The sequence below is a fragment of the Salvelinus alpinus genome, chromosome 2 (genome assembly GCF_045679555.1).
Source record: "Salvelinus alpinus chromosome 2, SLU_Salpinus.1, whole genome shotgun sequence".
Taxonomy (NCBI): domain Eukaryota; kingdom Metazoa; phylum Chordata; class Actinopteri; order Salmoniformes; family Salmonidae; genus Salvelinus; species Salvelinus alpinus.
The window spans coordinates 14,444,557-14,458,928 of record NC_092087.1 but is presented as its reverse complement, the minus strand read 5'-3'; the positions used below and the strand labels follow the sequence as shown (position 1 = coordinate 14,458,928).

General features: G+C 43.4%; 1 protein-coding gene across 9 annotated transcripts in view; it reads left to right on the top strand.

Annotated features, from left to right (window-relative positions):
- The window catches only part of LOC139554479 (transcriptional enhancer factor TEF-5-like), a 67,327-nt gene extending 52,955 nt beyond the window's left edge, over positions 1–14,372 (top strand). For 3 of the 9 annotated variants that reach the window (XM_071367304.1, XM_071367297.1, XM_071367357.1), the window contains 10 exons: positions 2,478–2,489; positions 4,482–4,610; positions 4,837–4,880; positions 5,035–5,091; positions 5,840–5,904; positions 6,297–6,433; positions 6,658–6,831; positions 11,106–11,249; positions 11,440–11,592; positions 11,828–14,372. In XM_071367304.1, coding sequence (XP_071223405.1) covers positions 2,478–2,489; positions 4,482–4,610; positions 4,837–4,880; positions 5,035–5,091; positions 5,840–5,904; positions 6,297–6,433; positions 6,658–6,831; positions 11,106–11,249; positions 11,440–11,592; positions 11,828–11,941 — 1,029 coding nt within the window. In that variant the 3' untranslated portion in view covers positions 11,942–14,372. The remainder of the gene's footprint in view (positions 1–2,477; positions 2,490–4,481; positions 4,611–4,836; positions 4,881–5,034; positions 5,092–5,839; positions 5,905–6,296; positions 6,434–6,657; positions 6,832–11,105; positions 11,250–11,439; positions 11,593–11,827) is intronic. The other 6 variants (XM_071367322.1, XM_071367314.1, XM_071367338.1 and 3 more) reach the window with 3 other exon arrangements.

Sequence of the window (14,372 nt, the reverse complement as noted above, 5' to 3'; positions counted from 1 at the left end):
CCACAGTCTCAAAGAAAACCATTAGTACCACACTACGCCGTCATGGATTAAAATCCTGCAGCACACGCAAGGTCCCCCTGCTCAAGCCAGCGCATGTCCAGGCCCGTCTGAAGTTTGCCAATGACCATTTGGATGATCCAGAGGAGGAATGGGAGAAGGTCATGTGGTCTGATGAGACAAAAATAGAGCTTTTTGGTCTAAACTCCACTCGCCGTGTTTGGAGGAAGAAGAAGGATGAGTACAACCCCAAGAACACCATCCCAACCGTGAAGCATGGAGGTGGAAACATCATTCTTTGGGGATGCTTTTCTGCAAAGGGGACAGGACGACTGCACCGTATTGAGGGGAGGATGGATGGGGCCATGGATCGCGAGATCTTGGCCAACAACCTCCTTCCCTCAGTAAGAGCATTGAAGATGGGTCGTGGCTGGGTCTTCCAGCATGACAAAGACCCGAAACACACAGCCAGGGCAACTAAGGAGTGGCTCCGTAAGAAGCACCTCAAGGTCCTGGAGTGGCCTAGCCAGTCTCCAGACCTGAACCCAATAGAAAATCTTTGGAGGGAGCTGAAAGTCCGTATTGCCCAGCGACAGCCCCGAAACCTGAAGGATCTGGAGAAGGTCTGTATGGAGGAGTGGGCCAAAATTCCTGCTGCAGTGTGTGCAAACCTGGTCAAGAACTACAGGAAACGTATGATCTCTGTAATTGCAAACAAAGGTTTCTGTACCAAATATTAAGTTCTGCTTTTCTGATGTATCAAATACTTATGTCATGCAATAAAATGCAAATTAATTACTTAAAAATCATACAATGTGATTTTCTGTATTTTTGTTTTAGATTCCGTCTCTCACAGTTGAAGTGTACCTATGATAAAATTTACAGACCTCTACATGCTTTGTAAGTAGGAAAACCTGCAAAATCGGCAGTGTATCAAATACTTGTTCTCCCCACTGTATATGGTCATTGCTTAGGGTCATTGTCCTATATATATATATATATATATATATATATATGAATATATAATGAATATATGCCACTTGTCTTCATTCCATCAGAGGACGGCAGGCAGAAGGGTGACAGTTACACTAATCCTCATCCAGTTTAGATCTTCATTAAATCCCTCAACCCCAAAACAATTACAAACACAAAGTGAATCAGCGTACAGTTAAAGTGTGCCTGTGTGCAGTTAAATTGTGTTCAAGTGTATATTACCGTCAGTTAGCATACTGTATAAATAATTTCCCCAAAATGTAGTTGGTAGTTCACCCTCTACCTTCATTGAAGTTTATTGGACCTTCTTTATTTAGACTTCTCTATGTATTTGCTAGTAGACTGTATCCAGTAGACTGATTATTGTAACCACCTCAGTGTTTGGACATGTATTTGAATGAGAGGGAAATACTGTATCCGTCCTTACATTATTGTCCATTGCGTTGTTCCTGTCCCAGATAAATTCAGCTCCCATTTCCTTACATCAGGACTCCTTGAGGAGTATTAAGATATAACTACATAAGAGATGTTCTAGTTAGTTTAGCATTCTGCTCTTGCTTTAGTATTCAGTTAGCTGATGTGAGATATATGCAGCCCACCTGTCATATGTTTAACACCCCTGGCTTAGAGACAGCAGATATAATGCATTATCCTTAGAACGAGTTAATAATAAAACATTATATGTCCTGCCTTTGTATGTAACAGTTTTTCAACAGGCTCAAAAGGAGATGATACTAAGTCATTATATAGTCTTGCAATACATTTATGAGTGCATCATAATGTATAATACCTTCTATCGCTATAATGAATTATTCCTGTTGTCTTTCAGTTAGTTACCTAACTCTATCGCTATAATGAATTATACCTGTTGTCTTTCAGTTAGTTACCTCTCTATCTCTATGATGAATTATACCTGTTGTCTTTCAGTTAGTTACCTAACTCTATCTCTGTAATTAATTATTCCTGTTGTCTTTCAGTTATTTACCTAACTCTATCTCTGTAATGAATTATTCCTGTTGTCTTTCAGTTAGTTACCTAACTCTATCTCTGTAATTAATTATTCCTGTTGTCTTTCAGTTAGTTACCTAACTCTATCTCTGTAATTAATTATTCCTGTTGTCTTTCAGTTATTTACCTAACTCTATCTCTGTAATTAATTATTCCTGTTGTCTTTCAGTTAGTTACCTAACTCTATCTCTGTAATTAATTATTCCTGTTGTCTTTCAGTTAGTTACCTAACTCTATCTCTGTAATGAATTATTCCTGTTGTCTTTCAGTTAGTGTTAGCTAACTTTTCTTCAGGGATAAGAACATTCATTTTATGTCAACATCCTAATGGCCTACGGTACATCTAGAACTTGTTCATTATTGATGTTTTTAGTTTGTACTGACACAGCCTATTAGCAAACCCATAGTTTATCACAATATCCCTATAATTATATGCCTTTAGATGTGTATACTAATGGTTTCTCTTTCCTTTGATTTAGGCCATGAATTTGGTAAGTGGATTTGACTTTTACGATTTGCTTCCCACCTGCTTGGCGGTGCCAGTGCATCGTCCACTCTGCTAATGCCCTCTGCTGGCATGGCAACCCAACCTCACTGCTATCCTATAATGAAGCAGATCTTAGCCATAGGAAACGTGTGTGCTTGGAACCACATTGCTGTGCATCGTACCTGATCATGATAATAATTGATTATCATGTTTTTGCAGGGTGGTTCTGCTTCTCTGAGGACACACTTCTTTGTAACACTTGTTTAGTGTATGCTACGTACAAAAATAAGTCTGCAACAGCATTAGCAAACATTCCATGTCAGTTCCAAATCAAATCAAAATGTATTGGTCATGCACACATATTTAGCAGATGTTATTGCGGGTGTAGCGAAATGCTTCCATGTCCATAGGCTATTATTGATACAAATTGTGATCTAAGAGGATGTTGAGGCATGGTGGAATTTGGATGCAAAACCAGACACTTTTTCTGATCAATACTTTGAAGGACCAATATCACGATCCAATTGAGCATCCGCAAGATAATATTGTAATTATTTTCACTGTGATATTTTGGTCCAATTATGAGGCAACACATTAATGTTCATAGGTTCAGAGATCTTCTATACTGTTCGCAGTTCTATGACCCCATCCACTACCAATATGTACGGTACTACTTAACCTAGGGCTGCACTAACACTATTTAGTGCTAGAATCGTCACATTGTGATACTGTAGAGAAACATAAACATTGCCTGTGTTCCTCTACCTGGTCAGAGTCTATAGTCAGTTGTGGCTCAGTAAATCACTGCTACCAGTTTCACACAGCGCACTCGCTGTGTTTTGGTACTTTCAGTTGACTTTGTTTACGCTAAAGATTTGGCATTTGGAGATTCTTTAGGTCAGCTTTCTGCTGCTTCTACAGGTACATGTCTTTCCTATTTCAAGACGTGAAGTAATACTACCAACAAGGCAAATGTAGGATATGTTGTTTCCTTCTACGAAATGTCACATAGTTGCACAATGATGAGAATACACCAAAAGGTGTTGGCCTTTAGAGATACTTCACTTTTCCCTCTTACTCTGCTTTGTACAATGACAATATGATTGCAATATATTGCTATGAGGGTTAAGATACTGGTTCAAGTGTGCTGAGGCACACACAAAGTGTTGTTTCTGATGTTTCAGGATTTTTTTGTTGCTGGTAGACATACAGTAATGTTGAATGCTCTCGATTGTCCAGGTACAAACATGCCAAGCTTAACCATAACCATCTACGCTTTGCTTTTCTATCTCTGACCATTACAATCAGCAGAACGTTCCAGACAAATCACATTCATACCAATTGTTATCTGACCACATACAGTGCAGTGTACTGGCCAATGCGACCATTAGTCCTACAGTATATATTCATCAAGAGTCCTGTTTCTCTGTATTGACAAGAGGAACTTTTTGTTCTATTTTACTGTCTTTTTCCATAATAGGAGTGGTTGTGTCAACCACAGTTTCTCACAGACAGTCTGTCTTTCTGCAGGAGGCATTTCCTTCAAGGTCTCTACTAATTAGAATCATGTGACTCCTGGAATGTTCTCGTTGATTATGTGGCTTAAAATCTTTTTGATCTGCTTCGTTGAATTAATCATAAACATGTTCTCTTCACGTCTTCTTTTTCATTATTGTAGCCTACTAGTACTCCACACGTAGTTGAAGTTAAGACTTAGATGTTTTATTTATTTATTAGATCGGCTGTTTGTTTACTGAAGATCCTAATGGGAGTACATAAGAAGATCAGAGAATGTTATATTTACAGTATAAATATAGTAGTGATAGCTAGTAGGAATTGTTGTAACTGTTGTTGTTTTTTAAACTACTGAACCAACTGTGTTCCTCTCGGGGCACTGTGAGTAGCCTAATAGTTACTTCAACCAGGTCAGAGTATATTAGGTGTTAGACTGCTCTCTAGTGGTGCATCTCCCTCACTTCCCCCTCCTCGTCCACAGGACCAGGCATCTAAAGACAAGGCCCTCCAGAACATGGCAGCGTTGTCGTCTGCTCAGATTGTGTCTCCGAGCCTGATCAAGAGCCAGCTACCCCCACTGCCCCACTCTCCCTACCCCCCGCAAGCCAGGGTGAGCCCTTCTACACTGGGTTTGGGGTTGCAATGATTGCTTTTTCTCTGCATTGATAGTATTTACATTATTGTTGTACTAGTAGTTGATGTAGGCTATGGGAATACAGTACAGTCCCTGAGCTACTTCATGTAAAGCTTGACCAAATGAGCCTGTGAATATATAACTTGAGGACAGAGCTTTTGTGAAACTCTGTGAAACCGACTCTGTTATCTTTGCCTTCCAGTTTTGGCCAGGCCCTATCCCAGGACAACCCGGCCCCTCTCAGGAGTGAGTATGACTGTGTTTACTATCTGTTGAGTGACAGGTTCAGGTGTTTGGACTGTTCGTTTGATTGGTTGTTTGTTTGATTGACACTTGTGACTGGAATTGGAATGGCGGGTTCTCTTTGGCATGTTTAACGGATCGCATTTGTGCACATCAGGCTGATTCTAGAGCTCAACCAGGGAAGGACTCCTGGGTTTGGCCGCGCCAGCTATGCGTAAGTTTCCTCCTGGTCCAGCTGTAGCACAAGGCAGCACTAACTCTGCTTCAGTATGTGTCCTGCTCCTGCACTAACTTCACGACCAGGGCACAACCAGCTTCACGTCTAAGAGAGAGACCAAACATGCTGTGAAGTTGTTTGCAAAGTCGTTCCGTTCTGGCCATTTGGCATGTAAAGACGTTACACGATAGGGTGATTTCATGACAAACTGGGGGCATAATGTTACATTAGTCTATGACAGCACCTAACTTGAGATCCATGTTTGTCACTCCAATATTAAAGCAAATCTTCCATTGACATCTATGCATGACTTGCACAAAAAGCGTATCTGAAGTTAGGATTTGGCCCATTGTGAACGTTCACGTGTCACACTTAAGCATCGCTCTGAAATGATGTGCCACAATCACACACAGAGAAACATCAATCAAATAATCAATCCACCAACCAATCAGTGTATGTAAAAAGCATCACTAAATGTATGGTGTAGAGTGGTGACAGAGTGAAGCAGAGGTGGACTTACGCCTAGCTGGTGCAGCCACAGACACATGCCTATGTTGAGAAACGTGTCATAATACTGTGGATCCACGTCTGTCTGACATGCCAATGAAGCCCAAAGCCACATGCCACTAGCATAACCAGGTTTCACATGGAATTTCACTTTTGGAAATATGTGGAATAAACACAGCTGGATGAAAACTGAAAAGTTTGACTCCTCAACTGTGATGTGATAATCATTCTCTTTCAGTATCAAACCTTTTGCACCGTCTCCATACACAACTCTACCAGGCCCTCCCCCTCCCCCTATATCAAGTGAGTATGGAGTCAAAGTCAGTTAGCATTCATACAGTACATCCTCATTCATGATCCCTAAAAGAGGGAACTGTCCAATGATGACAGTAATGATACACGTGATATAACATACACATCAGCACTATATCTGGTGCTTAACATTAATATAGAAATTAAACATCAGCTTTGGAGACCTCAGCCTGAGTGCTTCTCTCTGTCTCTGTCTCTGTGTGTGTGTTCTGTTCTGCCTCTCTCTCTCTCTCTCTCTCTCTCTCTCTCTCTCTCTCTCTCTCTCTCTCTCTCTCTCTCTCTCTCTCTCTCTCTCTCTCTCTCTCTCTCTCTCTCTCTCTCTCTCTCTCTCTCTCTCTCTCTCTCTCTCTCTCTCTCTCTCTCTCTCTCTCTCTCTGTGTCAGACTATGAGCCTTTGGCACCCCCCCTCCCCCCGGCTGCTACGGCGGTGCCCGTGTGGCAGGACCGGACCATCGCCTCCTCCAAGCTGCGGATGCTAGAGTACTCTGCCTTCATGGAGGTGCAGAGGGACCCTGACAATGTGAGTCACCAAACCAACTACACCACCAAACCACATTAACCAAATAAATTAACTAACCACACTAACCAAACAGTGCTAATGAAAGTTGACGATAAAGGCCTTTGTTTTACAGTCCACATAGTCACGCGAGACAGATTACATTTCTAGTGCTAACTCAGTATGGCCAAGCTAGACTTCTGTCATGGCGGCTGGTCTGACCATCTTCCTCTCTCTCCCCCCTGCAGTACAGCAAACACCTGTTTGTCCACATTGGCCAGACCAACCCGTCCTACAGCGACCCTCTGCTGGAGGCAGTGGACATCAGGCAGATCTACGACAAGTTCCCAGAGAAGAAGGGCGGACTCAAAGAGCTTTATGAGAAAGGCCCACAGAACGCCTTTTTCCTAGTCAAATTTTGGGTGGGTGACAAATCACTTTTATTATTGTGTAATCCTCACCTTTTTACTGGACAGTGTATGGATTTTAAACATGGTTGAAAGCAGAAAAATACATCTTTCACACATTTAAACTCACACTATCACACAATCAGACTATCACACTATCACACTATCACACTGTCACACTGTCACACAGCGAGTTACACTCTCACACCGTCGCACAATCAGTCACACTGTCAGTCACACAGTCACATAGTCAAATTGTCACACTGTCACAGAGTCAGTCAAACTCTCACAGTCACACTGTCAAACAGGCAGTCACACAGTCAGACACTCTAACACTGTCACAGTCAATCACACTCTGACACAGTCAGACACTCTCACACTGTCACAGTCAATCACACTCTGACACAGTCACATAGTCAAACTGTCACAGAGTCAAACAGGCAGTCACACTCTCACACAGTCAGACACTCTCACACTGTCACAGTCAATCACACACTGTCACAGAGTCACACAGTCAAACTGTCACAATGTTACACAGTCAGTCACACTCACACAGTCAGTCACACTATCACATAGTCACACACTCACACACTGTCAGTCACACTGTCAGTTACACTCTCACACCGTCACATAGTCAAACTGCAGTCAAACGCAGTCTGTCACGCAGTCAGTCACACTGTCACACAATCAGTCACACTGTCACACAGTCACAATCTCACACTGTCACACAGTTACGCTGTCACACAGTCAGTCACACTGTCAGTCACACTCACACTGAAAGTCACACTGTCACACAGTCAGTCACACTGCCACACTGTCAGTCACACTGTCACACAGTCAGTCCCACTGTCACAATGTCAGTCACACAGTCATACATGCTGTCACACAGTCAGTCACACTGTCACATAGTCAGACACACTGTCACAGGCAGTCAGTGTCACACAGTCAGTCACACTGTCACACGCTCACATAGTATGTCACACAGTCAGTCACACTCTCCCACACTGTCACACTCTCCCACACTGTCACACTCTCCCACACTGTCACACTCTCCCACACTGTCACACTCTCACACAGTATGTCACACTGACACAGGCAGTCAGTGTCACACAGTCAGTCACACTCTCCAACACTGTCACACTCTCACACAGTATGTCACACAGTCAGTCACACTCTCCCACACTGTCACACTCTCCCACACTGTCACACTCTCCCACACTGTCACACTCTCACACAGTCACACTCTCTTTAAAAAAAAATATATATATCCCTAATTTCGTGGTATCCAATTGGTAGTCGTTACAGTCTTGTCTCATCACTGCAACTCCCATACGGACTCGGGAGAGGAGAAGGTCGAGAGCCATGCGTCCTCCGAAACACAACCCAACCAAGCCGCACTGCTTCTTGACACAATGCACATCTAACCAATGTGTCGGAGCAAACACCGTACATCTGGCGACCTGGTCACCGTGCACTGCGCCCGGCCCGCCACAGGAGTCGCTAGTGTGCGATGCAGTGCCTTAGACCACTGCGCCACCCAGGAGCCCACACTGTCACAGTCACACAGTCAGTCACACTCTCACACAGTCACACTGTCACACAGTCAGTCACAGTCACACAGTCAGTCACACTCTCACACAGTCGCACTGTCACACAGTCAGTCACACTCTCACACAGTCACACAGTCAGTCATACTCTCACACTGTAACACAGTCAGTCACACTCTCACATTCTCACACAGTCAGTCATACTCTCACACTGTAACACAGTCAGTCACACTCTCACACAGTCACACTCTCACACAGTCAAACTGTCACACAGTCAAACTGTCACACTGTCAAACTGTCACACAGTCAGTCACACTCTCACACAGTCACACAGTCAGTCACACTCTCACACTGTAACACAGTCAGTCACACTCTCACACAGTCGTACTGTCACGCAGTCAGTCACACTCTCACACAGTCACACTGTCACACAGTCAGTCACACTCTCACACTGTAACACAGTCAGTCACACTCTCACACAGTCACACTGGCACAGAGTCAGGCACACTGCCATACAGTCACACTGTCACACAGTCACACTGTCAGTCACACTGTCACACAGTCAGTCACACTATCAGTCAAACAGTCAGTCACACTGTCACACTGTCAGTCACACAGGCTGTCACACAGTCAGTCACACTGTCACATAGTCAGACACACGGTCACACTCTCCCACAGTCACACGGTTACACTCTCACACAGTCTGTCACACTGACACACAGTCAGTGACACTCTCACACTGTCACACAGTCAGTGACACTCTCACACTGTCACTCTGGCACAGAGTCAGTCACACTGTCACACAGTCACACAGTCACACTGTCATACAGGCTGTCATACAGTCAGTCACACAGTCACTTAGTCAGACACACAGTCACACTGTCACATAGTCAGACACACTGTCACACTCTCACACAGTCTGTCACACAGTCACATAGTCAGTCACACAGTCACACTGTCACATAGTCAGACACACTGTCACACTCTCACACAGTCTGTCACAGAGTCACATAGTCACTCACACTGTCACACTCTTTTTTATATTTTTTCCCCCTAATTTCGTGGTATCCAATTGGTAGTCGTTACAGTCTTGTCTCATCACTGCAACTCCCATACGGACTGAGGAGAGGAGAAGGTCGAGAGCCATGCGTCCTCCGAAACACAACCCAACCAAGCCGCACTGCTTCTTGACACAATGCACATCCAACCCGAAAGCCAGCCGCACCAATGTGTCGGAGCAAACACCATACACACTCACACACTGTCAGTCACACTGTCAGTTACACTCTCACACCGTCACATAGTCAAACTGTCACACTGTCACGCAGTCTGTCACGCAGTCAGTCACACTGTCACACAATCAGTCACACTGTCACAATCTCACACTGTCACACAGTTACGCTGTCACACAGTCAGTCACACTGTCAGTCACACTCACACTGAAAGTCACACTGTCACACAGCCACACTGTCAGTCACACTGTCACACAGTCAGTCCCACTGTCACAATGTCAGTCACACAGTCATACATGCTGTCACACAGTCAGTCACACTGTCACATAGTCAGAGCCATGCGTCCTCCGAAACACAACCCAACCAAGCCGCACTGCTTCTTGACACAATGCACATCTAACCAATGTGTCGGAGCAAACACCGTACACCTGGCGACCTGGTCACCGTGCACTGCGCCTGGCCCGCCACAGGAGTCGCTAGTGTGCGATGCAGTGCCTTAGACCACTGCGCCACCCGGGAGCCCACACTGTCACAGTCACACAGTCAGTCACACTCTCACACAGTCGCACTGTCACACAGTCAGTCACAGTCACACAGTCAGTCACACTCTCACACAGTCGCACTGTCACACAGTCAGTCACACTCTCACACAGTCAGTCAAACTGTCACATAATCACACTCTCACACAGTCAGTCACACTCTCAAACAGTCAGTCACCCTCACACAGTCACACTGTCAGTCACACTCACACTGAACGTCACAGTCTCACAGTCAGTCACACTGTCAGTCACACAGTCACATAGTCAGTCACACTGTCACACAGTCAGTCACACTGTCACACAGTCACACTGTCAGTCACACTCACACTGTCAGACTGTCAATTACACTCTCACACTGTCACAGTCAGTCACACTGTCAGTCACACAGTCACACAGTCAGTCACACCGTCACACAGTCACACTGTTATACTCTCACACAGTCAGTCACACTGTCACACTCTCATACAGTCACACTGTCACACAGTCAGTCACACAGTCATGCTGTCAGTCACACAGACAGTCACACTCTGTCAGTCACACAATCACACTGTCACACTCTCACACAGTCAGACACACAGTCAGTCACACTGTCACACTCTGACATAGTCAGTCACACAGTCAGTCACACTCTCACACTTTCACGGAATCACGCTCTCACACTGTCACACTCTCAATCAGTCACACAGTTTCACTGACACACAGTCAGCCATACTGTCAGTCACACTGTCACACAGTCAGTCACACTGTCACACAGTCAGTCACACAGTCGCACAGTCAGTCACACTCTCACATTGTCAGTCACTCAGTAACACAGTCAGTCACACTGTCACACAGTCACACAGTCAGTCACACTCTCACACAGTCACACTGTCACACAGTCCCTTTTGGTAGTTTGAGTATTCTCTCATTTAGAGTAGAATAAAAAGGGGTTAGGCTTTAATCTGACTTGTCCTGTGTGTGTCCTCTCTCAGGCGGATCTCAACAGCAGTGGAATGCAGGATGGCCCAGGCTCCTTCTACGGAGTCAGCAGCCAATACAGCAGCTCTGAGAACATGACCATCACCGTCTCCACCAAAGTCTGCTCCTTCGGCAAACAGGTGGTCGAGAAAGTAGAGGTGAGCCCATTATCCACTGGGTCTGCTTTATAGTCACAAAACAGCTGACTTACCAGGTTATATAAAGCTAAAATAAAATGTACTGTCAGACACTATAATTGCATTTCATGCAGTCACAATGTTTACCTCAAGTCAGATGTTGTTTTGCTGTTTTGCTGAGTTTTAAAATCTCTCCTTTTGTGAATTTCAGACGGAGTACGCCCGGATGGAGGGAGGGAAGTGTGTCTACAGGATCCACCGCTCTCCCATGTGCGAGTACATGATCAACTTCATCCACAAGCTCAAACACCTGCCAGAAAAATACATGATGAACAGTGTTCTGGAAAACTTCACTATACTTCAGGTAACATTATGCTTTATTACAAGATAATAAGATAGTAACTAATTTACTATTTGGGAATACACTATCACTGTATTTCAACCTAGAACAATAGATTATGTTTTTGACCTCATTGTTTTGCTTCATTGTTCCTCCTTTTGTTGTGCTTTGTGAATTGATTGATATTTCACCTACTGTATAGGACTACAGTTGGATGATATGTATTTGACCTGGTGTTGACCTACTGTTCCTTCCCCAGGTGGTGACAGACCGTGACACTCAGGAGACCTTGCTGTGTATAGCGTTTGTGTTCGAGGTCTCAACGAGTGAACACGGGGCACAGTACCACGTCTACAGGCTCGTAAAAGACTGACCCACCCACCGCTCTAACACGTCTACAGGCTCGTCGAAGACTGACCCACCCACCGTTCTGCAGGGAGGTTTGGGAATCAGCTGACGAAGCACTGCGTGACAATATGTACAGTACAGACTGCTCAACTGCCAAGTAACATTCAAATCGACGTTAGAATGAACTGACATGAAAACATTTTAAACTTCCACACATTTATGTGAAATAGGAAAAAGGAGGAAGTCTCAAAAGACAAGAAAGGAAATTAGGAGAATTCATTGTTTTGTTTTAAAGGCAACTTTTTAACCCATATAGTTAAATATGCTGAGACAAGTGGGTCAAATTGGTAATGACAGTAAATGTACAGTAGGTTGAGATTCACTGAGGGCATGAGAAAGTGAACAAGGTTAAGAGCGTTGTCTCCATGGGAACACACTCTAAGCAATATAAGAAGAAGTGGATAGATTGGAATGGTACAGGTACAACAACCATGGAAGAAGAGCAAACACAAAATAATCCAATCGTAGAAGGGTCCTACCGAGGGGTGTTTATAAATTAGATAGGATGGCAACCAAGTGCCTTTCTCCAAAGACAAGTATTGATCAGTTGCCAGCCACTCTGGAATGCCTTATTTACTACCTCTTGTCTTTAAATAAACAGAAAGAAACCGGACAGATGTAAATGCATCATTGAATAGGAGAATAGGAAACTGAACATGACTATGCAGTTCATCCTTTCTCATCTAGATCCTCGAAGCGCACTTCTGATCCAGGAATATTATGGTATGGATTAAACTATTATTCATTTTTCTCGTGATGTGTTATCATGAATGGTTACAAGTTTAGCTGCAGTCCACGTGTACAGCAAGGGCATAGCATGATCAGATCACTCAGTTTCCAATCCCTGGGCTTTTACGGGTCTCTAGACAACAACACATCAATGTGCTGTGGTGCACTTAAAAGATCAAGAAGGGGTGAAGCAACAAATATTTTTATTTTCAGCCTTTAGTTATGTTATTGAAATGAACCGTTTCTGTACCGGGAGTCAGTGGATGCTACAGGAATATGTGTTACATAGGATTCTTTTGGGGACGTGTTTATATTTGTGATTAACATTAACACTGTTTTCTTAAAAATATGGCTTGAGAATCAAATCAAATTCATTTTAATTTATTTGTCACGTGCGCCGAATACAACAGGTGTAGACCTTACCGTGAAATGTTCACTAGATTAGAATTTGCCGAATTGGAACTGACCAAATTTTACAGTGAGTTTTAACTAATGTGAGAACTCATGGTATTCTAATCCAATCTCCCCATTCATGGATCCCAATTGATGGATATCACTTTCAATCTGGAAAGGCGGCAGGTAGCCTAGTGGTTAAGGGCGTTGAACCAGTAACCGAACGTTTGTTGGTTTGAATTCCTGAGCCGGCACGGTGGAAAAATCTGCTGTTCTGCCAATGATGTTGCTTAAGGCAGCCCCCCCCACACCGCTCTGATTCAGAGGGGTTGGGTTAAATGTGGAAGACACATTTCAGTTGAATGCATTCAGTTGTACAACTGACTACGTATGCCCTTTCCCTAACCCTACATGGTGTAAGATAAGTTTCTCTTTCCTAAATTGAATTAATAAAAACAAAAGCTATCTCTTATTTTATGAGTGAACCTTCAAATTAATCTTAATTTGCCAATGCGATCAGCCAATGAAAAACAGATTTTATGTTTTGAAAGAGAGCTATCCCCTGTGCTGTGGTGTGTGACCATTGATTGTTATTTATATTGAAAAGAATGGTGGGAGGGCAGGGCTGGGCTGGGATATGGGCCATATGTGTTTATCCTTTGCCATTGAAATGGTGGTGTTACAAGTATTGCTGAGCTGAACTTTATACTAAAGACACAATAACTGTCATCCCCTAGCTATGTCATCCCCTAGCTATGGTCTCTGCCTTGGACGGTTCACTGGACTTCTGTCATAAGAATTCATACATCAGACTTTGTATGGTGGATTTAGTACACCAGGATTTGAATGTCACACTTCAAGAGCTAGACTTAAAACAACTGCTTAATCTTTACTAGTGGATCTCTCAATTTTATCTTTTTTTACAGGCCCGTGTTTTTTATTATCATTATCATAATTAATTGTTTTCTGTTAGTTTTTGTGACTTTCAGCATCCGTTGAAAACGTTGTGTGTTTTTGTTGACATTGATGATGAGATACTGTATCTTATGTATCATAATCTGAATGGTATGGGCAAGTTTGTTTGGTTAAAAGGTGGTTTATTGTGGCCTTGGTTACCAATTGTGCATTGCATTTTAGTATTTTCTGTTATCTTCAAACTAAAGGGGTTGTATTATATAATCAAATCAAAATGTATAATCTAACAATAAAAGACGCATGGTGCCTTTGGGGCCATTTTCCCCTGAAAACTCATTAAAACAGGTTTGTTCATTTGA